Genomic DNA, 25,458 nt, shown 5'->3' with positions numbered 1-25,458 from the left:
TACCAAATCCATTCAAAGTTAAAGACCAATGGATTTTAATATAATTGAGGATGGGAAGTTCATTGATATGGTTTCAAATTTCTTATTGTAATGAACTCTTAGGAACAACTTGTTGAGTTTTGGTGTAGTATCAGAGAATAGTTACAATTATATGAAAAATATATTTTAAATTTTAAAATTTGAAATAACGGCTTAAAGGCATTGGAGAATAACAGCACATTCATTTGAGAGACCAAGATCCAAGAAAGAAAGGGAAAACACTTGGGAAAGCTGGAAATTTTCTGCTACTTTTTTCCTTACAGCATGGCCAATTTGTAAGCTGCATTGATCTGAGAAGTATAATATAAAGTGGATACTAACATGTTAAGAGTTTAATCAGAGCTTTTAGGAGTATCATGGTTCTGCTGAGATAAACACTGGAATTCAGAGCCACTAAGGAGAAATGTCCTGGAAAATGTTCCACATTTTCTATTGAGATATTTAAAGGGCTTCATGCTAGTAGTAGGACAAACCAGGATTGGTTCAGACCCCATAAAGACTGAAATCCAGTCTTGAGACCCCTTATTCTGGTTGGATCAAAGATTTACCCCTATTCTGACTGCCTACTTGAGGAAAATAAATTCTCTTTGGAGGAGATAGCATCATCTATAGCTTACACAATTTGTTATACTCACATAAAGTATTCAATTAAAATTTGCCAGGCATACCAGGGGCTAGGATGAAATGACTGAAAAACAAAAAAAGATAAACAATTGATAGTGTCAAAAGATATAATCTATATATTGGAGATGATGAAATATAATTTCATGTGAGAATGGGGCTCTTGAAAAAAGATATGAATGGAAATTTTCTGGAACTGAAAATATAATGATGGAAATAAAAAATGTAATAAATGAGCTTGACAGTATATAAAACCCAAAGTCAATAGGAAGAAGGAAATAGTAAAGAAAAACAAAGATATCAATGAAATGCAAAACAAAAATAAAAATATAATTGATTTAAAAACAAACCCAAAATCAGTTCTTTGAAAAGACCAACAAAATTGGCAATACTAATAAGAAAAAAAGAGAAAAGGAAGGTAATAATAAATACAGTAATAAAAAGAGGGATAATACTGCAAATCATGCAGATTCTGAAAAGATAAGAGGATATAATGAACACATTTATGCCAATATATTTGAAAATATGGACGAAATGGAAAAATTCCTAGAAAAGCAAAATTGCCAACAATGACACAGAAAAAAAGAAAAATCAGTCCCTTGGTGGCATGTTGATTACATTGGATGCTTTACATATGGGGGAGGAGAAGTGATTTGTTCTTTCTAGAATCCGCTGTTACCCTGAATGTGGGTTTTGCCTTCCTTCTCACAGTGCCTCTGTCAGCACCATCATTTGAAGGCTTACAAAATGCCGGATATACTAACATGGGATCTTGAATAGCGATGCCTTCAGAACAAGCAACTCATTTACAAGTGAAGGAGGTTTGATACTGGGTATTTGACCTTGGAATGCTTTAGTTTTAGAACACAGATTGTCCCCGACTTATGATGATTTGACTTACGATTTTTCAATTTTATGATGGTAGAAAATAGATATGCATTCAGTAGAAACTGTATTTCAAATTTTGAATTTTGATTTTTTTTCCTGAGCTAGTGGTATGTGGTATGATGCTCTCTTGTGAAGCTGGGCAGTGGCACCTTCAGCTTCCAGTCAGCCACACAATGTTGAGGGTAAACAAGTCATATGCTTATGACCTTTCTGTACCCAAACAACCATTCTGGTTTTCACTTTCAGTAGTGTCCTCAAATTACATGCCATATTTGATACTTTATTGCAAAATGGATTTTATGTTAGATGATTTTGCCCAGCTGTAGGCTAGTGTATGCATTCTGAGCATGTTTAAGGTAGTCTAGGCTAGGCTATGATGTTCAGTAAGTTAGGGTGTACGCGTTCTGAGCATGTTTAAGGTAGGCTAGGCTAGGCTATGATGTTCAGTAGGTTAGGTGTATTGTATTAAAGCATTTTCAACTTATGATATTTTCAACTTCCGACAGATTTATCAGGAGGACATAACCCTATAATAAGTTGAAGAAGATATGTATACCTCATCACACAGAAGGAGCTACCCTAATAGTACAGTAGAATGACCTATTAAATTTTCATTTAAATTACCAGCTCAAGGACCAAACTGTGGGGTTGGGATATTATCGAGGATGTAGAATGTGGCAGATATACGATGCTCTGTCCCCATGGAGTGGAAGAAATGCTGGTGCCTCTCATCATCACCTTAAGAATTTGCTAAATGACAAGAATGTCTTTTAGGTTCTGCTAGATTAGAGATCTTGATTCCAAGATAGAATGATTCCACTAGGGAACACAGTAAAAGTACCAGAGAACATTAAAGTATGACATCTGCCTGGTCACTTGACTCCTTATACAGGCTTCATCTTACCTTATACTGGAATCATTATGCTTCCGGTGTCTGTGGCATTACCTTTTACGTTGTGCCCTGGAACTTCTCCATTGCTGTAGATTCCGGTGGGTTCAGCAAGCACACATGCTCACTCCAGGTGACAGGGAAGATAATGCCCCTGATGATAACTTTTTTTTTTTGAGAGAGGGAGAGCGAGAGAGCGAACATATGTGCATGCACAGAGGGAGAGGGGCAGAAGGACAGGAAGAGGGAGAATCTCAAGCAGGCTCCACACCCAGTGAGATCTCACAACCCCGAGATCATGACCTGAGCCGAGATCAAGAGTCTGACACTTAACTGACTGAGCTACGCAGGTGCCTGCCTGATGATAACTCTTAACCAACAGGGGATGGGGGCTGAAGGATAAATACTTCTCTTGGTTGATCCAGGTGGATAATTCTGAGACTCGTAAATTCTCCTTAGAGGATCATGGGAGAACTAAGTGCCAGATACCACAGGGGTGACATCAATATAGCACACTCATACAGTTTTACCCTCTTCTCTATCTCACTCTCTCTGGTGCCTCAATATTGCTTCCTGGAGTTCCTTCTTTCAAGATTTTATTTATTTATTTGTCAGAGAGAGAGCACAAGCAGGAGGAGTGGCAGGCAGAGCAGGCAGAGGGAGAAGCAGGCTTCCCACTGAACTGAGCCACCAAGGCGTCCCTCTGGAGTTATTTATCTAATAAATTATATGTACTCCAGTCTTTAGTTCAGGGTTCTGCTTTTGGCGAAAGTATAAGCAAAGATACTCTGGAGCTGACTGGGTTCAAATTCCAGGTCTGCTATTAACTAGCTGTGTGGCCTTGGGAAAATTGATTTCTCTGGGCTGTTTCCTTACCAGTGATTATAGTACTTATTTCAAAGGGTTGCTGTGAGAATTAAATAAGTTGAGGGGTGCCTGGGTGTCTCAGTTGGTTGGGTGTCAGCTCTTGGTTTTGGCTCAGGTAATGATCTCAGGGTCATGGGATCAAGCTTCCAGTTGGGTTCTGTGCTCAGGGAGGAGTCTGCTGAAGTTTCTCTCTCTCTCTCTGCCTTTCCCCCTAACGCACTTGTGTGCATGCACGCTCTCTCTCTTTCTCCCCCTCACTCTCTCTTTTTCAAGTAAATAAGTAAGTCTTTAAAAAAAAAGGTTAAAAGAAAATTTACTGAATACTCACTATGTGCCAGATTTGAGCTAAGAATCTTACCAACATCAAGTAAAACTCTAGATAAATAGTATGCAACTACTGATACACTTTGTTTTTAACTAATTGCTTGGGGAAATTATTTTTATTACATTTTATTTTCATAATCTTGGGATGGGAAAGCATGCCTAAGTAAGGCACTGAAGCCTACAATTCAGAAGGGAAAGAATTGATCGTTTGTTGACATACAATATTATGTTAGTTTCAGGTGTAGAATATAGTGATTCAAAGTTTATATACAATAGGAAGTGATCACCACAATAAATCTAGCTACCACCTGTTGCCATACAAAGTTGTTACAATATTATTAATTATATTCCCGATGCAGCACATTGCATCACCCTGTCTTATTTATTTTGTAACTGGAAGTTTGTACCTTTTAAAGATTGATAGTTATGTGTATATAAAAATCAAATGATTTTTGTAAGGCAAAAAACACAATAAACAATTTTGAAGAACAAATTGGAGAGTACTTTTTACATCTATGACCAAAAAAACTAATATAGAAGAGTTCTTAGAAACTAATAAAAAGTTGAGTACCCCACTAGAAAAATTATCTGTAAACAAAATAATAACCAACATTTGTGTAGTGCTTATTATGTGCTAGATGCAGTTCAAAGTGCTTAATGAATATCACCTTATTTTTCTAAAGGTTTTTATTTATCTTAGAAAGAGAGAGCATGCAAGCAGGGGGAGGGGCAGAGGGAGAGGGAGACATCCCAAGCAGACTCTGCGCTGAGCACAGAGTCCAACTGGGGGCTTGATCCCATGACCCTGAGATCTTGACCTTGAGATCACAACCTGAACCGAAACCAAGAGCTGAAGGCTTAACTGACTGGGCCACCCAGGTGCCCCATCAGTAAATTTTAATTACTGTTTTCATTCTTTATAAAACAAAGAATAAAAAGTTCTTGACTGGTTGTAGGGCTGGGGCAGGGAATAAGCAAGATGAGGTGGAGCATCTTGTACTGCCAGAAAGTACTCCCACAATTATGGGGATAGGTCAAAGGGACATATGGGTCAACTGAAAGAGCTCCCAAACACCAAAGCTAGAATAATTAAAGCAATAAAATAATGTAGTATTGGATTATAACCCAAACTATAAAATAAATATCCATAATTCTATATTGATATAAATAAAACACTGAATAAATAAATAAAGATCAATGGATAAATCTATCCATGTAGAAGAATTCCCTCACTTTGCCCTTGAGGAGATGGAGTATAAAAATCCCTACTCCTATAGTTGGGCTGTGCATAATGACTTTCTTCTAGAGAGTACAGAATGAAACAGGGAAAAAGGAATGATTACTGTTGAGAAATATGGCAAACACTTCTTCAGCCAAGTGATCCAGATTAATATCAACATGATAAGTCATGTCGATAATATGTACTCCTCATATGATGTGAGGAGAATGACCCTTTACCTCTGTCATCTCACCTCCAAAACCCAAAACCCCAGTCTAATCAGGAGAAAAACATCAGCCAAATTCCCACTGAAGGGCATTACACAAAATACCTGACCAGTACTCCTCAAAACTGTCAAAGTCACCAAAAACAAAAACAATGTCTGAGAAATTCAAGTCTCAGGCAGTCTGATTCAAGTCTTGACAAAGTCAAGAGGAGCTTTGGGAGACATGATGACTAAATTTAATGTAGTGTCCTGGATGGGATCCTGGAACAGAGACTGGGAGGCCCTGTGTGGGCAGGGTCTTTCCTCCCGGAGGGAGCTAACACATGGAAGGGCTATCTGGGCTCTGTTACTTTCTCTCTAAAATAAATAAATTTAAAAAAACAAACCAGAAAACAACAACCCTCAGATTTCAAAATTAATTGTAGACCCTAAAGACAAGTGTTGCTAAGGAGAAGTTCAAACTCTGAAATACCCTGAGGACGCTTCCTATAGTGTACAAGATCTCAAGAATAAGTTGCATCTTGGGGTGCCTGAGTAGCTCAGTCGTTAAGTGTCCGCCTTCGGCTTGGTTCATGGTCCCGGGGTCCTGGGATAGAGCCAGGCATCGAGCTCCCTGCTCAGCAGGAAGCCTGCTTCTCCCTCTCCCACTCCCCCTGCTTGTGTTCCTGCTCTCGCTCTCTCTCTCTGTCAAATAAATAAATAAAATCTTAAAAAAAAAATAAGTTGCATCTTGTAAGGTCTCATTTGAGTGGAATGCCAGAAGCCAAATGCAAAGTTTATGCTGTTTTATTCCATTCATTCACCAAACATTTTTTGAGGACCTGCTATGTATCAGGTCCAATGCTAGGTTCTGGGGATTTGGTGGTGAGCAAGACAAATCCAACTCCTTTAACGGGACCTGGTTGAAATCTGGTGCAGTCCCCATACTTTTGTATATTGAAGACTGGATTTACATGTAATTATGATCCTGAGTCCTGACTTTATATAGGCCATTTCTTCATGCGTATACTGCTTCTTATCACATATTTTTCTACAACCCCCAGCTCTTTCACAATCCCTGAGATAAGAGATGGACTGCGGGACTGATGGAATTGTATTGGACTTCTGGCTCTCAAGAGTCATTATCCAGGCAGATGTTTTCCCTGACCTTTACCTGCAGGAATTGCTCCTAAGAGAGAGGAATTTAAAAGCAGTGAGGCTAACCACTTTGACCCTGCTACTGTATTCTAAGCCTTCCTCACGAGGCCCTATGAGGTACCCCTGCACAGGTTCTTGCCTCTGCTGGCTTGATCAGAACATTTACATGCGATCAAGTCTTTAACTCCTAACATTTTCAGCAAAGTCCTAATTTTATTGAACCTTTTTTTTTTTTTCAATCGGTGAGACTTGCTAGATTCCCTGTTGTTTCTTACAAGCTCTGCCAAGACTTTTCATGTGACTCTATTTGCAAATGAGGATTCTCCTGTCGTATTCTATCTGGTGTCTCCATGTTTGTTTTTGGATACCATGGCTCCTGCACTCGTTGTCCCTTTAGATCTTGCTGTGTCTTTCCTGGCCCTGGCTACCCACAGGCAGACTTATGGCTCAGGACCTGGTCCTGAGGCTGGCAAGTCAAAAGTTGTTAAAAAAAAAAAAAAGAAAAAGAAAGAAAAAAGGTGGGGGAGGGTCATCAATACAGTGTTCTTTCCTTTTGGATTGTAGTTCTTACATCAGAAGCATACTGGTAGGTGAGCTACCTTAAGATGTCTTTTTGGCTCTTTTTGATGGTTTCAGTCTGGCTCTGTTTTGCATGTGGCGGAGATGCACTCAAGTTGCTCAAGCAAAAGGTAGGTTAGGAGCTAGAACTGGAGTGGAGTCAGGAATTTAGGCAGCTCCATGAACCTCTCCTATCTCTCTCCTAGGCCTCTTAATCTCACCCTCGAGGCTGGGAAAGCAGATAATATGTTTGAGGAACCAAGAGGAGGCCAGTGTGTCTAGACTGTCATATGAGAGTCAAGAGATTGCCAGGGCCCAGATCATGCAAAGGCTTGTAGATTATGCTAAAAATTTTGAATTTTATTCCAGAATAATGTGAAAACTACTGAAATGTTATAATCAAGTGATCAATACAGTCTGCATGACTGCAATATATTATTCTGGTTGCAGAGGGGGAAGCTTTGAGGCAGTCATGGGAATACAAGTGTGAAGAGAGCTGGGCTGAGGGAAATAGAGCTATGAGGCCATGTAGAAGGGACTCCTAGGTCACTATGGGGGGTTTGGGGAAGGCTTCCTGGAAGAAGAGATATTTTAGATGAGACTGGAAATTTGAATAGGCATTAACCAGACGAAGGAATGAAGGGAAAGAATGTTCTAGACATAGGGAATGATAGAAGTAAACACAGGGAGACAAGAGAGGAACTATTGATGTGGAACTTATGATTTTTCAGTTTCTCAAGCTTAAAAAAAAGTCACTTGATTTTAATATAATTTCAAATTCACACAAAAGTTGCAAGAATAGTGCAGGAAACTCCCACATACCTGTGGCCCATTTGTGCTCTCTCTCTCTTCCAAACACACACATGCATACATACACATTTTTTTCTGAATTATTTCAGAATAAGTTGCAAAATCATGTTTCTGTACCCCTCAATACTATAGGATATATTTCCTAAGAACAAGGACATTCTCTTTCCTAACCAATGTCAGACAATTTAACATAACAGGATACCATTATCTAATCTATAGTCCATATTGAAATGCCTCTGCTTTTCCCAGTAACACCCTTTAGAGCTGTTTTTCCCCAGTCCAAGTCCAACCCAAGGCTGTGTGTTGCATTTAATTGTCATATCTCTAAAAAGTTCCTCAGTCTTTCTTTGTATTTCATGACCTTGCCATTTTTGAAGAATACAAGTTGGTTATTTTTTTTCCTTAAAGATTTTATTTATTTATTTGAGAGATAGAGAGCACGAGAGGGAAGAGGGTCAGAGGGAGAAGCAGACTGCTTCTCCTGAGCAGGGAGCCCGATGTGGGACTCGATCCCGGGACTCCAGGATCATGACCTGAGCCGAAGGCAGCCGCTTAACCAACTGAGCCCACAAGTTGCTTATTTTATAGAATGTCCCTCTGTTTGGGTTTGTCTGATGCTTTCTCATGACTAGGTTGCCCATTTTTGTCAGTAATACCATGAGGCATCCTCCATATTTACCATGTTTTTAGCTTCTGTAATCTTAAAATGCTTTAACATCTGCCCTGCAGGCATATACTGGATACACCTTGTTCTGGACAACCTGATGATATGACCCAGTCACCTTGCCTTGACCTCCTTCCTGCCTCCCTCGTTGCCTCCCTCCTCTGAGAGTTGGCCCAAGGGAGTGCTTTTCAAATACAAACTGGCCAATCCTAAGCCTGTTTACCCTGTCTTCCTGTTCCTTCCCTCAGAAACCACAGTAAAGGTGCTTGCTCACATTTCCCCCTCTCCCTCTGGGAGTGCTCACTCTAGTGCTTCTCTCTGTGGCCCCCCAGTGGTGTGACCTGTATTCCCTCTCTTGGGAGCTGTAAGTTTAGTAAATTATCTTTCCAATGGCAGTCATCTCCTGATCTATTGACCTTACTATACCTAAATAGTAATAACACCTATTAAGATATCTGCCAGGTTTCTCCATGTCTCTTACTATTTTCTCTTTTTAATTAAGAAGTAATTTGTGGAGAGATACTTCAAGCTTTTTTGACTGAGATCTATATAAGGTGACACAGCATACACACACACACACACACACACACACACACACATATGAGAACCAGGAGTTTTGTGAAACAATACATATCCTTTCCACATGAAACTTTCTATTCTGTTTTATTTAATTTGAAAATAATTCTTGTCTGAACTACTAAATTGATTTCTTACCCTCTAATTAGTAATGACCTCTGTTTGAAAGCACTAGTCTAATGCAAATATCACTTTGGATCATCTGATTGCAGAATGGAAAAGAGATGGACAGACAGTAGGGGGCAAAACTGACAATAAGGAACTTGTGAGGGCTCTTGCCATAATTCAGGTGAGAGAGTCTAGGTGGCTACTGGCAGTGAGGTTGAGAGAAATGGGTGGGTTTGAGACAGAAGAAAGTGGATTTAAGTTAACAGAATGTTGCACATTAACAGGTTGACTGCATATAGGAGTGGGGAAGAGGGTTGGGTCAAAATGACAATTCAGGCCTTGGCCCCTGGGCTGGATGGTGGTGCCCCTTTCTGAGATAAGGAACATGGAAGGTTTATGGTTCAGGCTCCCCCATGTTGAGTTTGAGGTATTAAGGACATTGGATTGGAGCTGTTCAGTGGGCAGTTGGCTCTATGGCTCTTAGGAAGCAAATCTGGGTTGGATTAATAGCAAACTGAAGTTGAATTTTAAGGACATTGGATTGGAGCTGTTCAGTGGGCAGTTGGCTCTATGGCTCTTAGGAAGCAAATCTGGGTTGGATTAATAGCAAACTGAAGTTGAATTTTACTGAAGGAGGGACACCTGGGTGGCTCAGTCGGTTAAGCGTCTGCCTTTGGCTCAGGTCATGATCCCAGGGTCCTAGGATGAAGTCCCGCATCGGGCTCCCTGCTCAGCGGGAAGCCTGCTTCTCCCTCTCCCTCTCCCTGCCGCTCTGCCTACTTGTGCTCTCTCTCTGTCAAATAAATAAATAAAGTCTTTAAAAAAAAAAGAATTTTACTCAAGGAGATTTTACAACTTCATGCCCACTGCAGGAAGCAGAAGTTGGTTCAACATAAGAACATAATGCTCTGAAAATATTTTTAGTAGTTTGTTGTTGACGCATAAGTAAAATAAATATACACAAGTCAAAAATGTATCAAGGAAGTCAATTAACATACATTTACTAGGATAAAGTTCACTTTTCAGCACTTTCCTGTCTCTGGTTAACAGTAAAGTCTTATATGCATATATGTAGAGAGAAATGTCAAAAAGAAATTACACTTTTTCATTATACAGAAAAAAGGCTGGCTTAAGTCACAACTGTGTTAACTTGGGTTTTCCCAGATGCTGGTCCTTAGATTTAATCCTCTAAAACTAGCAGCGAGTTTTCTCAGGTATAGAAACCGCAGATAAACAGGTGCATGGTACGGGCTGCAAAAGATGCTTTGTTTTCGAGCGACACGAATTTGGGGTTGCATTGAGAAAATGAGATTTTCTAGTGGAAAAGAGTGTGCATGTGTGGGTTCACATCCGCAGTGCTGGGAATGAGGGACCGTACTCCGTTAGTGGTCCCTCATTCCCATGCCCACCCTTTATCTGCTCCCCTCCCTCGCGTTCTCCCTCCATTCTTTCCCCCTTCACCCGCGTTATTCTGGGATTAACGTCGGGGTCGGCCTCATACACAAACGCAGCTGGCTCCTACGGTCAGCCTGAGCCCTGCTGTGCAACCACGTCAGGAATTCCAGTAAGTTGGCAACACTGGAGCACAAAGACAACAACAATGAGGAAAACCCTTCAGTGCAGAAAGGAATGTTTGGAACCCTGGCCGCTATAGTGAAAGGACGCGCACACACACACACACACACACACACACACACACACACGCCCGCCCGCGCGCCGGCGCTCACCCTCTTGCACCCCCACGCGCCTACGCGCGCACTGGGAGCCACCCAGCCCCTCCCACGCAAGCCTCCCCAGCGCCCGCCGCAGCTCTTTGTAACCCGCGGTGCGGGGACGCTCATTGACTATGCAGCGCGGCCTGGGCGGGCGTAGAGCCGCCTGACCCCGGCGCGGTCTCGTACCATCGCCCCGGCCGCCCGGAACCGGCATAAATCACCCGCGGAGACTGAAGTGCAGCTTCTCGATCCCTCGCCGCTTCCCTCCTCCCACTCGCCTCATCCTCTTCACTTCCCAGACCCCCCCTGCCCCTCCGGTCCCCAATCCTGCCTCCTCCTCGGCGCCGGACACCGCCAGTGCAGTGCAGGGGAGGCAAATAACGTTCCAGTGACTTCGGTCAGAGCAGAGAACTCTGTTTTTCCAAATCCAGAAATCTCGAAAAGAAAGCCACGAAGTGACTGTCGCCCTTTCTCACAGCCCTGGTCTTTTTAAGTCTAAATTTTCTCTCTCTGTGTCTATTTCTGTTAATCTTTTTGTCTTTCTAAAATAATACCTATCTTCCCCCATCCTCTTCCCCGCAAAGCTTCACCAATCACCAAAGCCCACGGAAGGTACACGATCCGTGGGGTCGTGCCAGGGGTCGGTCAGCGGAGTCCCAGACAGTCGGTGCTCCGGGACAAGGGGTGGCAGTCACTGGCAGGTTCTCGCCCCTGGGAAGGGCGAGGCGGCGGGACCCTGCCCAGGTCTAAGTGCGCCCAGGGCTGCCGCCTCCACTGTCATGGCCCCTCTGGCTGGGGGAAAGGGCCCCTGGGGTCCTTCTGCCGAGTTGATCCAGAGCCCGGGACCGGAGATTTGGGGGTGACCTCGGCCTGGGAACGGCCCCTGCTCACAGGGATCCCAGGGCCAGGAAATAAGTTGCTAGGTGCATCACTTCTTTCTTTCTTTTCCTCCCTTCCTTCTTTTTTTTCCTTCTGTTGGCTCTAGTGTCGCGCACCGCCCGAGGACGATGCTCTGAGGGTGAATGTAGGTTCATTCGAACGGCTCTTGGGGGTCAGAGCCCCTGGCAGTCTGTCTAAAGTTGCCTTATAGGAGGGAGCTGCAGGGCTTTCTGAACCCCTTACGTGTCTCCCTCCTATAAAGGGGCATCAGTACGAAATAGAAGACATTCATTCTTTTCAACTTTGCTTCAAATTGAAGAGATTTGTAAGAAACGCGATCTGGCGGTAACACGTGTGTATGTTCTGCTTAAGAAAAGCTAAACAAGGATCCACCCCCCCCCCCCACATCGATCTATGCCCCTGCTTTTGTAAAAACACAGAGCACCCTATCTCAGCGTCTCAACTCTATGGGAGAAACCAGGATGTCCGAGAAGCCTAGGGATTTCAGACTAGAGAATGGTCACAAATCTCCAGCACGCTCTTATTCCTTTCATTTCCTTTCCCCTTCCGTTCTCTTATTTTTCTTCCTTTTAAAAGACTGTATCAGTGGCAGATTTTCCCGCGGACTGCCTCGCAAACTTGGGTGGGGAGGCAAAGCCTGCGGAGAGGCTAGAGCGGATCACTCCCGTGCATGTGTCAGGCGAGTGTTGGCATTTGAGTGTGAGACTGCGAGGAGTGTGTAAACGTAGAATGTGTAACTGCGAAGTGTGCGTGCACGTGTCGGTGTTTGTGTGACTGTGGACTACGCGCACGCGTGTGTGACCTAGGAATGTGTGTGCCGGCGCGCACGTGAGCGTGTGAGACTGTCAGTTTGTGTGACAGTGAGGAGTGTGTGTGACTGTGTGTGAGAGACTGTATGAGGACGTGTGTGAGTGTGCGCGCGCGTGTGGAGTGTGCATGTGTGAGCGCACGTGTGTTCGAGTCCCTACTCCTCCCAGCGCTGCAAAGTGCAGGGGGCGGGCCGGGCGGCAGGGGGCCTGCCCGGCTGGATTCCCGCATGCTAGTTCCGGGGCGGTCGGGTCTCCAGGGCTTTATGCACCATCTGGAGGGTGGGGACTGGCGCGGGTAGAAAACGGGATGCCCTGGGCTCTCGGGCCGGTTTTCCGCCTCTAGGAGCCTGCCGAGGTGCAGGCCTACCGGAGCGCTAGCGAGCAGAGGCGCGGCGGTTGCTGTGTGCTACGCGCGCCCACCTCCCGGGAAAGGAACGGCGAGGCCGGGGCCTCGGATGGCCGCGGGGATGGAACGCGGGGCGGCGGCGGTGGCGTGCACGGTGCTGCTGGCTTTTGCCGCCTGCCTGGCGCCGGCCAGTGGCCAAGGTAAGCGCCCGCTGGCCGGAATTCCGCGCAGAGCTCGGGACTTACCCGGCAGTGGCAGGGGTCGGGTCCGTGAGCGCACTGAGGGGACCACGGCCGGGGCGGGGGGGCAGGGCAGGGCGGCGGCACTGGTGCGGCTCCCGCCAGGGCACTCAGGTTGCTCAGCGAGGGGCGAGCGGGAGCACCCCTCCTTCTCCCGCCCGGCAACTGAGCAGCAGCAAACTTGAGAAAGTAGCTCCGCCGGTTTCGGTGACAGCGCACCCCACGGGGACCCCGCCTTTGTTCCCACGGGACTTTCTCCCGAGCCTCTCGAAAGCACTCTGCAGTTGGAACCCGGAGACAGAGGTCCTCCTAGCCAGTGCGCAGTCTGCTCCCCATACTGATTCGTTCTCTGGGGGGCTGAGAGATTCGCCGCGCTTCTCCGTGCGCAGTTTTCCACCTGCCGCGCTTAGCCGGGGAGATCCCTTCGCGGGCTAGAGTACCCCCCCTTCTCCTCCTCAGCGAAACTTGGTCCCGCGTTGACCCTCAAGAGACCGCATCTCGATACAGATCATTTACGAGCCGAGATAAGGCCGGGAAGCGGGATTGGACGAGAGAGCAGCAGATATACTGGGGCATTTTCTTTGAAGGGTTTTCCTTTTCAACAGGGAGGTGGGGGCTTTTGTGTTGATGAATGAGGCCCCGTCTGCGCGGCCAGAGTTTTGAGGGCTCGAATGGAGAAAGTTTCCGCGATGAAGCACTTAAAAATTCTCTCAAGTTGCTAGAGTTCACATTTGTACAGAAACAGAAAGAAAGGAAGAAGTGGAGGGGATAAAAACAGTACGGGGGAAGAGGAGAGAGAAGACAGGAATGAAAAGGGAGAGAAGGAAGGGAGAGAGGGAACTTGAAGACAGAGAGTAGCGCGCGGAGTGGGGTGGGGAGACTGACCAGGGATGAATGGGAAGGGCGAGGAGGAGGCAGGGGAACCGGCGAGCTCTCTCCAGGCTTTGCGTTGCTAGGTAGCAGCCCGGAGCTGCGTGTGACCGACCACCAGACAGACAGAACGGACGCTGCTGCCTCCACAGGGACTAATCTGTCTGTGGGGATGGGAGAGTTCTCCCCCCACCCCTTTCCCCTCTTGCTCCTTCCTTCCCGTCGGACAACTTAATTGCCCTACAATGAAAATGAAACCCCTATTGTTGTAGGATTAGCCAAAGCAATACATTGATTTCCCTGGATCACATATTGGGGTTGACGGGTGGGGACTGTAGAAGCCCCCATTTATGGCGGAGAGAGGGAAAAGCTTGTGGATGGGCCGTAGCATGTATTCAAATGGTTAATCTGCTTTCTTTCCTCAATTCTTAGCGTAAGCTCCTTAGAGGGAATCAACTAAGTAATTATACAGCAACTCCTAGCAGTACCCATTTCAGACTTCCTGAGAAGTTTGGAAACGCCAACAAACCCCAATGGTCTTGTAAAAATCTTTGGAGAGGGAGGGGAGGCAGGGAGAGACCGCTAATAATTCTTGCTTTGAACACTTTTTCTCAGTGTTGGTAACACAGAAAGAGGATTTATTATTATAGTGGAGGGTTTGCCGCAGCGCTTAGGGTGATATACGTCTTATGTCCTAAATGCAGCCATAGGATTTACTATATGTTCCTGTCAGTGCCCGGCAAAAGGAAATCTAGTCCGGATTCATCTGGGATACATCTGGATTGTCCCCATACAATCAAAACAGATATTTTCTCCCCTGGATTGATGGTTTAGTCACCAAATCAACTGTACTTAACTCTTCTTGGTAGTTTACATCCATCCATCTTCTATAAGAATATATAGTAATCTTATGTACCGTAAGAGTTGCGTATCATACACTTAGATATGTGGCAGACCCTGTTCTTAGTGCTTTATATTTATTGATATTTAGTCTTTATAATACCCCTTTGATGTAAGTATTCTTACTATCCCTACTGATGGGAAATGGAGGCACTGGGCAATGAAGTAATTTGCCCCAGATCATACTGCTGGAAAATGGCAGTTGTGAGGCCAGTCCAAGAGATTCTGAGTCCGGAGGCTATAATTTAACTGCTATAGTATGTGACTTTCTCCTCTATTTCCCTGTCTCTTTTCTTTGGTACTAAAAATGTCAGGCTCCCTAGGTTACTACCCATGTGTGAGGTTACTGAAGAAGCTGAGTGGCATTTTACCACAGAAGGTAAAGTCTACCTGCTGTGCCATAACTCTGGATATTTTTTCAGGGATTCCTTTAAGATTTCTATCACCTGACCCCAGGCATCCTTACTCCCATTCTTCCTACTTGCCCTCTGAATATCCTCAGCCTGGAAGGTTAAGGAGATTTCTGATTCCTGTTGTATTGACCTATCAGGTAAAGTGTGATGACATTGTAAATGTCCTTATTTTAGCACACATTTTAGGTATGATCTTCCTGCAGGTTTGCATCATTAGACATTGGAAAAGAACTCTTGAGTATTTTATGGTTAGTCTTTAAAAAAATTATAGCATATCTATAGCTAAAATTATTTGTATTTTCTTCATATTTTGTATAATGCTTTTAAGAAAAATTGGGAGAGCCTGAACTCTGGAGTCAGGCTGTCTGGGTTTCAGCAATGGCTTTACCACTTTCTGTCTGTTGACCCGGGGAAAGTCATGAAACTTTCCTGGCTGAGATTGCTTATCTGCCAAATTGATATGATAACAGGAGGAATCTGTTCCATGGCATTTTATTAACATAAAGAGATAAAAGTGCTTAATGTATAAGGCCTATAGACAATGATTATAACTAGCAGGTATTACTATGTTGACCAATACTAAAGGTAACATTTTTTTTTGGCTTACTATTCATATTTCTAATTTCTAAGCTCACATAAGGAAGTCTTAGGCATTTTCCCCTAACATTTCTTTGAAGAATTCCCAGATCTCAGGATATGACTGGAAGTTTTTTTGAGAAAATGGTATTGATCTTAAACAGTTATATTCTTTCCTCCAGTAGAAGCTTGGTAATGCCTTTTATAGTTAGTATCAGCTTTATGACAATTACATCTTCAGGTAAAGGATTCTGGGGCCGGTAACAACCAAGCAACATTTTGGTTCTATCACATCTCTGATACCGCCGCTGCTTTTATTTCCTAGCAGTTGGCTTCTTTTTCTCTGCTTGAAATTCTTCCTACCCAGTTTTTATAGGGCTTCTGCTCAAACTCCCTGATTCAATCTTGTGCCTGTCCTGTTCTAATAGAAATTAGACTTTTACCGATGGAGGAAATCTTAGCTATCAGCTGGTCTACTTGCATTATTTTATAGATAAGCAACTAAACCCTGGAGGCAAGGAGAGGAGACTGAAAGGGGTGAAAGGGAGGTGGTGAAGCCCTTTGCCTGAGGGCATGTGGCTGAGGTCAGAGCTAAGATCGGAAACTCGAGGTTAGAGTAAACCCCGGCTCCTCTTTGTGTCTTTCCAATTGATCATTTTTAGATACATGTACTTGGAATGTCCTCAGCCTGGTTGGTTGAGGAGGCCTCTAGATTGCTTTTCTGTTGATCCTGACCTGTCATATGAGAACAAGTATGATGAAAAGATCACCTTGGTCAATTCTCTTAAAAAAAATTGGATGGGTCACATGTCTCAGGTCTAAGAGGATAGGTTAATTACAGCCATGCTTTCAGCGTGGTCCAGAACTTATGTCATGTCAGTGCCCCAACTTTCAAAGACTGTACCTCCGGATCTATTTTTCAAAATCTTGGGCCATCAAAGCACATTCCTAAGGTCTCCGGGTTTCATAGTCCAGACTGCTACATGAATAGGTTTTTAGTCTTAATTCAAGGTAATTGTTAGGTCATTGTTGATCATTGTCCATGTTCTCTAAGCAGGCCCTTTAAGAAACACAGGTTTTATTTTATTAAATAAAAATATTTAATTAAAAAACTTAGAAACTAGAACCCTGGCCAGGATCTCACCAATGTTAGAAAGATTTGACATGTTTCAGCCTGAGTTTTGGGCTGTTTCTTTAACATGATCAGATTGGTTGTTGTTTTGAAAATCAGAGACATTTCTTTGATGCTCCATGTGTTCTACTGGGGTCCATGCAGATGTTTCCTAAGCAATTTTTTCACAATCTCAGCATGGTGAAATGAAGTGGGAAGAGTGTGGGATTTTAGAATTAGAGGATCTGGGTTTACTGCCATTTACTATGTGGGAAATTCAGGACAATGTACTCAACTCTTCAGGTCAGTTTTCTTATCTGTAAAATGGGCACATATCTACCTTATAGGGTAGTTATGCCAGTTAAATGAGATGAGTGTGAAATGCTTTATGGATTGTGAGGTCTTACATACATATTTTTATCCATCTTTATTAACCTCTTCAAGAATTTAACTTCTTTTTCAAACTTGAGAGGACACGATAGTATTTTTTTTTTTTTTAAACACTAGTGGTTCTTTGATGCATCCATGCATGCTGGTGTAACATTTTCGTGGCTACAACTTTACATATTAGTCTAGACACTTATGTTTGTAAATGATAGAAATCTAAACTAAACTGCCTGGAGCCAAAAAGGAAGTTTATTGAAATACATAATTGAAAAGATACTGCTATTAGGTTGAACCATATGGGATTGCTGTTTCTCTAGACAGCCAAATACTGGCAATTTCTTTTGGCTCAACCTAATATAAAATGGGGGCTCAGGCTATGTCAGGCTGATCTGGTTTCTCTATCTCCTGACTCTGAGATGAAGATTCTCAGATGTGTTCTTTAATGTTCTAAGATGGTTGTCAGTGGCTCCTGGAGCTACATATTTTCATGTTATGTCCATTGGGAAAGAGCAAGAGTTTTTGTCTTAATTTTTCCTAGTAGAAGTCTCAGTTGCATCTTGGGCTCTCCTTAGGTCACAAACTCATTGGAGAACCAATCACTGTATCCATGGCATGAAGTGTGTCCATGGCTTAGGCTTGGGTCATATGCTTGGTCCCTGAAGTCATGGATTAAGGTTGGACTGCAGAGGGAAATTGGGGAGGGCTACCAGGTGAACAGAGGCTGGGCTGCAAAAACAACATGTGTCTAGGACACCTTATCAGGTAAAACCAACTGATGTTATTTTTATTTTATACATGATGACAGACTTACAAGGCTATAGAAATTTCTCAAGGGCATGCAGTCCTGGGATAACTCAATGAATTGAAGGGGGAAAAGTATTGACAATATTAAGGCAAAAGACATGATGCTCTGTGTTCATGTGATCATGTTGCAACTTTAAGTTTAGGAGAACAGGAGAAAGAAGGACTTCTCTAGAAGGTTTACTTGTAGCCTAAAGGATTCTTATTTGGACCAGACTTGTGATGGACAAGAAAGTTCTGGAGAATGAGCTAAAAGAACAGAGTACAGGAGCTCTTGAGTACATTGTATGATTTCATTTTTCAGGGAATCCTAGGTCCTTTTTCCTTTCCCAACTAACTCTGCTCTCTTGTTTATATTCTTTTTTTTTTTTTCTTCTTGTTTATATTCTTAAGACTTTGTCCCTTTTCCAGGCAGGAGGCCTTGGCTCTGAGAATGGGGTGGAAAGAAAGAAGAGAGGAGGGTTTGGAGACATATGAAAATGCTTCTATGGAGACAGACTACATCTTGGTGCAAATCCAAGGGTCTTTAGCATTTAACCTGAGGACTGCTTCTGTAAGTGGTAGAGCAGGTGTCTTTCACACCTCCCTGGATTAATTTAGAAATGCCAAATATATGCGCACTCTGCCAATGGTTATTTTGCTCGTCTATAAGTCTTATTCTAATAGCATGTGCTGAGAAACTAGAAACATTGTCATTCTAAAAGTAAGATGGGTACTTCTGACTTAGGACAGTGCCAAAACACAATGCAAGGAAATAATAAGTCTCTCCAAGAAAAGTGACAGGTTAGACAATGTGAAGTTTCATGTTGAAAGCTCTATGATTTTAGTCATTAGCCCTCAGGTCATGCCTGACCCCCAAGGTTATTGGGAACAGGGAGAAATGAATGAAAGGAGGAAATGTAATTACCATTCTGTGCATTGAAAAGTTAAGCCACTGTTACCATGGATACAATGGCTTGTTTATTGTCCAGATCTTGAGATCCAAGTTTGTAAGCAATACCAGAGGTCTCCTTTAAGTTTATGTACTCTCAGTCAATAACACATGAAGATTCTTTCTTAGTAACTTTGACAATAAGTCTTTACTCACTGATCTACTGATTGACATTAAGTAACAACATACCTACTTTTGAAGGTCCAGCAGGTGTTAGGGAAATGTGAAAAAGGGGAAGGGGAAGAAGACGGTAGCTACAATTAGGTTATGCTAGACTTTCTTGAATTCCCATATAAAAACATCCTGTCCTGTCATGTCAGAGATTTGCTTGTCACTTTGGGCCCAATTTTTGGTTTTTATCTCATTAACAAGGAGAAGCTTTGCTGAGTAAAGGCTAAAAAATCAAAATCATTTAATTCATAGGAAAATCCTCAAATAAAGTTGAATTTAAGAATGGAAGTTTTTTTTTTTTTTAATCTGAAATATGTCAATCTTACCCACATTATAATCTCATTAAAGGAGAGGAGAAGATGTCAGCATGTGCTTCCACACTGGTTTAATTCTGATGTGGGGGAGGGTGTGGAGCATACTTTTTGCTGTGAGAAACCAGAAACCGAAAACCTACCTCAAACCAGCTTAAACAATAAGGGGTATTTATTGGCTCATATTAAATAGAAAATTCTGAGGCAGAGTGGGGTTCAGGTGAGGTGCAGTCAGGGCTCCAGTTCTCTTCCTTTGTGTTTTTCTTGACTCCACTCTCTTCTAGGTTTCAGCTTTGGTTTTAGTCTGGCTTCCCCTATTGTTATATTATAGCTGCCAGAGCAAATGGGGCTACATGTTTCCTTGACCATATCTAGGGGCAATTCACCTGTGAGAAATTTGGTTATGTTCTCAAAAGCATTATTTCATTATGACTTACAGAATGCTATAATTTCTAGAGACCCTAGATAGAAGTCAACTAGCTCACCCAACTTGGTATATCATCAGAATCACCTAGGGAGCTTTTTTCTTCAACCAGAACCCGTACTTACTCAATCAGGTTTATGGGCATCTGTTTTTAAAGAGTTTCCAGTTGATTCTGAAGGGGCAGACAATTTGGGAACAACTGATCTAGGTAGCCTCTCATTTTTTTAGTTTTGTAACTAAAGGTGTACTAGCGTGCCACTGTAAATTTCTTCCGGTGGTAGTTAAAATACACTTTGTTAAATCCGTACTTTCTTTTGGATGGGGATGTTACAAGGTAGTAAGAAGGAAAACTAGTCTTTTACATCTAGTACTGCCCCCATTCCTGGCCATCTCCTTTCCTGGCCAACATGACAGTCTCTCCCTAGAGCCACTGTTTGTGTCTTGATTGTGTTCTTTGCTCTTCCCCTGGACACCCTTGAAGTCCTTCTTTCCACTCTAAGAACCTTAGATTCTTTGAGCTGAAGAACCTTAGATTCTTTGAGCTGAAGAGCTATTGGAGGTCTTCTAATCCTTTCTCACCCAAATCAGACATATTTCTCTATAACCACTGTAATCTCTCTCCTCCAATTTATCCCAGAGTATCCCGACAGAGCCTGCTGGCATCTAAAGCAGCCATCTATCCCATGGTTGGAATGTGAGTGTCAGAAAACCTTGCAGCTCATTTCTTTTACATTCTAAGTCCAATTCTTTGTTGACCCCACTGGGACTTAGAGTCCGTGATCCTACCACCTTTACACTGTCCCTTAAATCCTGCATTTATTTATTTCCTCAGCTTATATTTTTATGACTCATCATTAACATCACTTCCTTGCCTATACAGCCAGCAGTCTGGCCCCTTTGTCTTGCTCTCCTGTGTTCTGCCAAAGCCCAGTCCTGGTTAAATCTAATAGGCCACATCTGCATTGCTGTAGCTGAATGTGGCAGAAGAAAAACACAAAACTATGTTGACTGGTCTCACCATAAATTTATGAAACTAATCTCAACCTCAGACTTGCTTCCTGGCTAGGCCATTTGCTTTCCTACTTCCTTACATCTCCTCTTTCTTCAAACTTCCAACACCACCTGCTCAGATGACATTGCTTCTTATAAATGTGAAAACAGAAGCTGTCAGAAGAGAACTCCACAAGCTCCCGTAACTCAGCCATCATCACCTGCGTGCATTCTGTCCATATATTCTATCTTCCCTCCTGTTATTGTGGATGAAGTTTCCATGCTCTGAAGTTCAAACAGTTCATTCATGTTTTGGATTGAATTCTGTCTCATCTCTCACTAACTGTCTCCTCTCTTTTCCCCACATTCCTTTCTATCACCCTATTTTCTCTGTTCCTCTTTATGGCAAAATTCCTTCCCAGATTGGTCCATATCCACTGCAGTTTCTCTCCTCCAGTTTTTCTCAAATCCATACCATTCAAGTTTTTGCTCCCACTTTTGATAGTTAACGTCTTTTGCCATGGTCAATAATGATCTCCATGCTGTTAAATCCAATAATCCATTCTCAGTTCTTGTTTTATTGAACTGATCAACAGCATCGGACACAGTGTATCCTGCCTTCCTCCACGAAACACGTAATTTGGCTTTTAAGAAACCACATTCTCCAGGTTTCCATCTTCCCTTGCTGGCCTCTGCTTGCTATCTTTTTGGTATCTCATGCTTGTTCCTGTCCATCTCCCTGACTACTTTTCATTTCTATGTACACTACTTCTTTGGAGACTCATCCTGTCTCATGGCTTTATCATCTCTATGTTGACAACTTCTAAATTTATGAATCGAATCCAGACCAATCCCCTAAACTCCAGACCCAAAAATCCAACTGTTTATTTGACATATCCACCTGGTTGTTTTAATAGTCATCTTAGACTACGTCCAAAACTGAACTCCAGATCTTCACAATGCCCTAAACCTGCTTTCTACATAGACTTTTCCATCTTAGTAAATGGCTGGTCCATCCTTGCTCAGATTCCAAACCTTGGACTCTGCTTTGACTCCTCTTTTTCTTTTATACCTCACATCCAATCCATCAGAAAATCCCATTGTTTTAATCTTCAAAATGTATCTGGAATCCAATCACCTTTCACCATGTTTTTTGCTACCACACTGATCCAAGTCATAGTCCACTCTTACTTAGATTATTGCAATAACTTCCTTACTGGTCATCCTGCTTCCCTTCTGTCCATCTTCTGTCTACTCTCAACACCTGTTTAGAACATCAGTCAGATCATGTTACTCCTCTGTTCAGAAGCCCCAATGGCTTCTGTTACACACAAGTTTGGTTGTCCAGAAATAGACACTGATGTTGATTAAGATCATTACCTTTGAAGAGAAAGAAGGAAGCAGGAATGGCAGAGGAAGAAGTTAAACTGTGAGAAGGCCTCAGTCAACCTAGTGGGGCATCTCTGGAGCAAGAGTTGGCTATGAGTGTTCTGAGTCAGGCTGAAATGGTCTTCTGCGGTTACTAGATGTGGCCTGCCCCAGTAAGGGCATGACCTTGGGCAAGGTGCCCTTCTTTAACTGAGGTGGATGCCAAAGGAGCTGAGTGAATGTAGAAAGTCCTTGAAGGGGCCTTTTGATGACCTAGCTGTGGGTCTACCATCTCTTCCCATCTCAGAGTCAGAGTCCAAATCCTTACAGTGGCCTACCATTCCCTAACCATTTGGCCTTCACATCACTTCCCTGACCTCACATCCTTCTCCTCTCCCCCACTCACAGTGCTGTAGGCATGGGGATAATTTTTGCCCCCTCCCCCACAATATAGTACCTTACAGCTTCTGTACTAGTTTCTCTCTTTCTGAACATTCTTGCCTCAGATTGTGCATGACTTGCTCCTTGCCTCCTACAGGTCTTTGCTCGTAGGTCACCTTCTCAGTGTGGTCTTCTCCAATTCTTTCCTGATTAACTCTTCATTGTGCTTAGCATCATCTGACATAATGTATGTGACTTATTTATTTATTTACTTTTGTCTTTCCTTCTCTAATATCTCAATTTCATGAGGGCAGGGATTTTTTTTTTTTAAATCTCTTGTTTATTGATTTATTCCTAGTATCCAGAATCGGGCTAAATAAATAAATATAAGTTGAACGAATGGATAAATGTCATCATGGACTCTCAAGTTAAGAAGGGGCATCGTCAGCTCCTGGCCATGTCACTGGTCTTGCCAGCTCTTAATTCCCCCAGGCTCCTGGGGGCCCCATCGAAGACCCAATGGAGAAAAAAATTGCTATCTCTATCAAACAAGTGGCTTAGCAACGCTGTTTCTCTCCATTTGACTCTCCCCTTTCCTCCGCCTCGCTGACCCCCAACTACTGATGATTCCCAATGCATTTGAGAGTAGCTGATTCTGCATCAGTCTCTCTAACTTTTCTCACTTTAACTGAGACACTTGGTTACCCTGTGAGAATCCCTTGTACATACAGAATGGGTCATTCTGCTAGTTTTAGGACAGATTTGATACAGTAGCTTTTACACAAAGATAAGGCAAAGTTTTTAGACATTATGTTAGTGGACTGTCATTCTGTGTTTAAACAACACAAAAGAAAGCTGTCTGAGACCACAGCACAGTGAAAACAGCCTTGATCAGACAAAAGGGCCTCTTTGAAGAGGGGAGTGGTTTCCCAACTCAGGGAGGCGGCATGGACTATGGTGGAAAGAACATCACATGTCAAGCCAGGACATTCATGGATCTTGTTCCTGACGAATGAAGGAAAAATGGGCTCAACCAAAGAAGGCCCAGACTGCTGAAAAATGCCCATGGCTGCTTGTCCTGTGGGCACATTTCTCATTCCAGATCCCATTCTTTTGAGGACTCCATATGCCACCATGACCAAATAAGTTAGAGGCAGAGGAATGGCTCAGTTACATGCATAAATGGGTAGTGATGTTGCAGAAATGATACAGATAAATATTTTGGAGTGCTTACATGTCTGACACTATCCTAAGGGTTTTATAGGTATTAATTTACCCCCCTCTTCATTAACAATCTGAATTTATGGATAAAGGGCCAAGGCATACAGGTATGATAATTTGCCTAAAGCCATCCAATTACTAAGTGGTGGAACCAAGATTTGAACCCAAAGCCCTTACTCTTACATATTGTGACTGTGGATAAGTAGGAGCAAGTGGAAGGTAGTGCCTCTGTACACAAGCAAACAAAGCCTCTTTTAATGGTTCATGTTATGTTAAGATGAACTCATTTCGGAAGCTTGTGCCTTTGCAACCCCAAAGTGGACATTTCTGTGTTACTTCGGCAGTCATTCATTCAGTACGTGTTGATCAAGCCTTCTGCTTCAGGCATGATGTAACTAGTTATATCAGAGGATACAGAGGGGTGCCTGGGTGGCTCAGTCACTTAAGAATCTGATTTCGGCTCAGGTCATGATCTCAGGGTCTGTGCTAGGCATGGAGCCTGCTTAAGATTCTCTCTCTCTCTCTTCCTCTGTCCCCGCCTCCTGCTCACTTTCTTTCTTAAAAAAAAAAAGGAACGGAGAGATTCCTGTGACATAGGCTTGTCCAAAAGAGCTTACTGTTCAGAAGAGTACATTTCTATTTTAACCACTTTTCCCTCTATACTGTGTAGGTACCCATTGATTCTTGCCTGCTGGCTTCCTCCTCTGCTACCATTCCTTATCTGGCAATATTCTCTTCTCTATAATTACTTGCCTTTTAACTCAAAAGATGGCACCCAATTCGAGAGTTCTAGTCTAACTTCCTTTTAGGGATGGCAGTGAAGTACAGATTTAAAGTTTGCTGTTTTTTAATATCAGTGGAAAAAATTCTTACTAAGTTCTCTTATTCAACATCCTAGAACAAAGTAATGAACAACCAAGTGAGAATGGAGTCTCTATATATCTGAGGAGGCAGCTGTTGTAGGGATGTGGAAGGCATTTGCCTACGGGCTCTGGAGGTGCTGAAAGGTCTCTTGGCCCCCAAGCATCTCTCACCCTGGCCAAAGATGTCTGCTCTGTCACCATCACAACCAGTGCTTTGGAATAAGACATTGTTTCCCCCCTGAAACTAATGTTTATCCCTGTAGGGTAAAGGACTTAGTTGAGATAGCAATGCACAGTAAAAGTTTGCTAGAGCAAGGTTCAGTGAGAACGAGACCCAAAGCTTGTATGTTTTGATGGGGGAGAAAGAAAGGAAGAAGCTGCCAGAAGGTGAGAGAGAGTCTTGAAACTCAGGAGTCAACTTCATCTCTTAATTGGGTTGCCTAAATCAGCTTTTCTAGAAAAAAAATGTATTATTGCTTGTGCCTTTTCTTAGGATGACTTTATGGGGAATTTCTGCTGTGAAACTATCAAATAGATTTCAAAGATAGAACTTCTTACCTTCTAGTATGGCTCTCCTTCCTCAGGTTAGCTCTAGTTGAAATAGGATTGTTAGGAAAAAAGAAGAGGTTGACCCTAAAAGCAGCAAAGCTGTAAGACTCTATCAGTCATTCCTTAGGGATTCATCAGTGCCGGGTAAGATGGAGAGGAGGCTTTTGGATTTAATGTACATGGTAGTTAAACTTTTTCTAGGCCATAATGATGAGTATTGATAGGAAATTCTGGTTTTGTTCTCAGTATGTAATTA

At 42.9% G+C, this 25,458-nt stretch overlaps 1 protein-coding gene across 4 annotated transcripts in view; it reads left to right on the top strand.

The window, feature by feature from the left end:
• Positions 1-12,671: 12,671 nt before the first annotated feature.
• Positions 12,672-25,458, top strand: part of LRP2 (LDL receptor related protein 2) — a 196,825-nt gene continuing 184,038 nt past the window's right edge. For all 4 annotated transcript variants that reach the window (XM_027589417.1, XM_027589418.1, XM_027589415.1 and 1 more), the window contains exon 1: positions 12,672-12,896. In XM_027589417.1, coding sequence (XP_027445218.1) covers positions 12,806-12,896 — 91 coding nt within the window. In that variant the 5' untranslated portion in view covers positions 12,672-12,805. The remainder of the gene's footprint in view (positions 12,897-25,458) is intronic.

Source organism: Zalophus californianus, chromosome 3 (genome assembly GCF_009762305.2).
Source record: "Zalophus californianus isolate mZalCal1 chromosome 3, mZalCal1.pri.v2, whole genome shotgun sequence".
Lineage (NCBI taxonomy): Eukaryota > Metazoa > Chordata > Mammalia > Carnivora > Otariidae > Zalophus > Zalophus californianus.
This window is presented reverse-complemented; position numbering and strand designations above follow the sequence as displayed.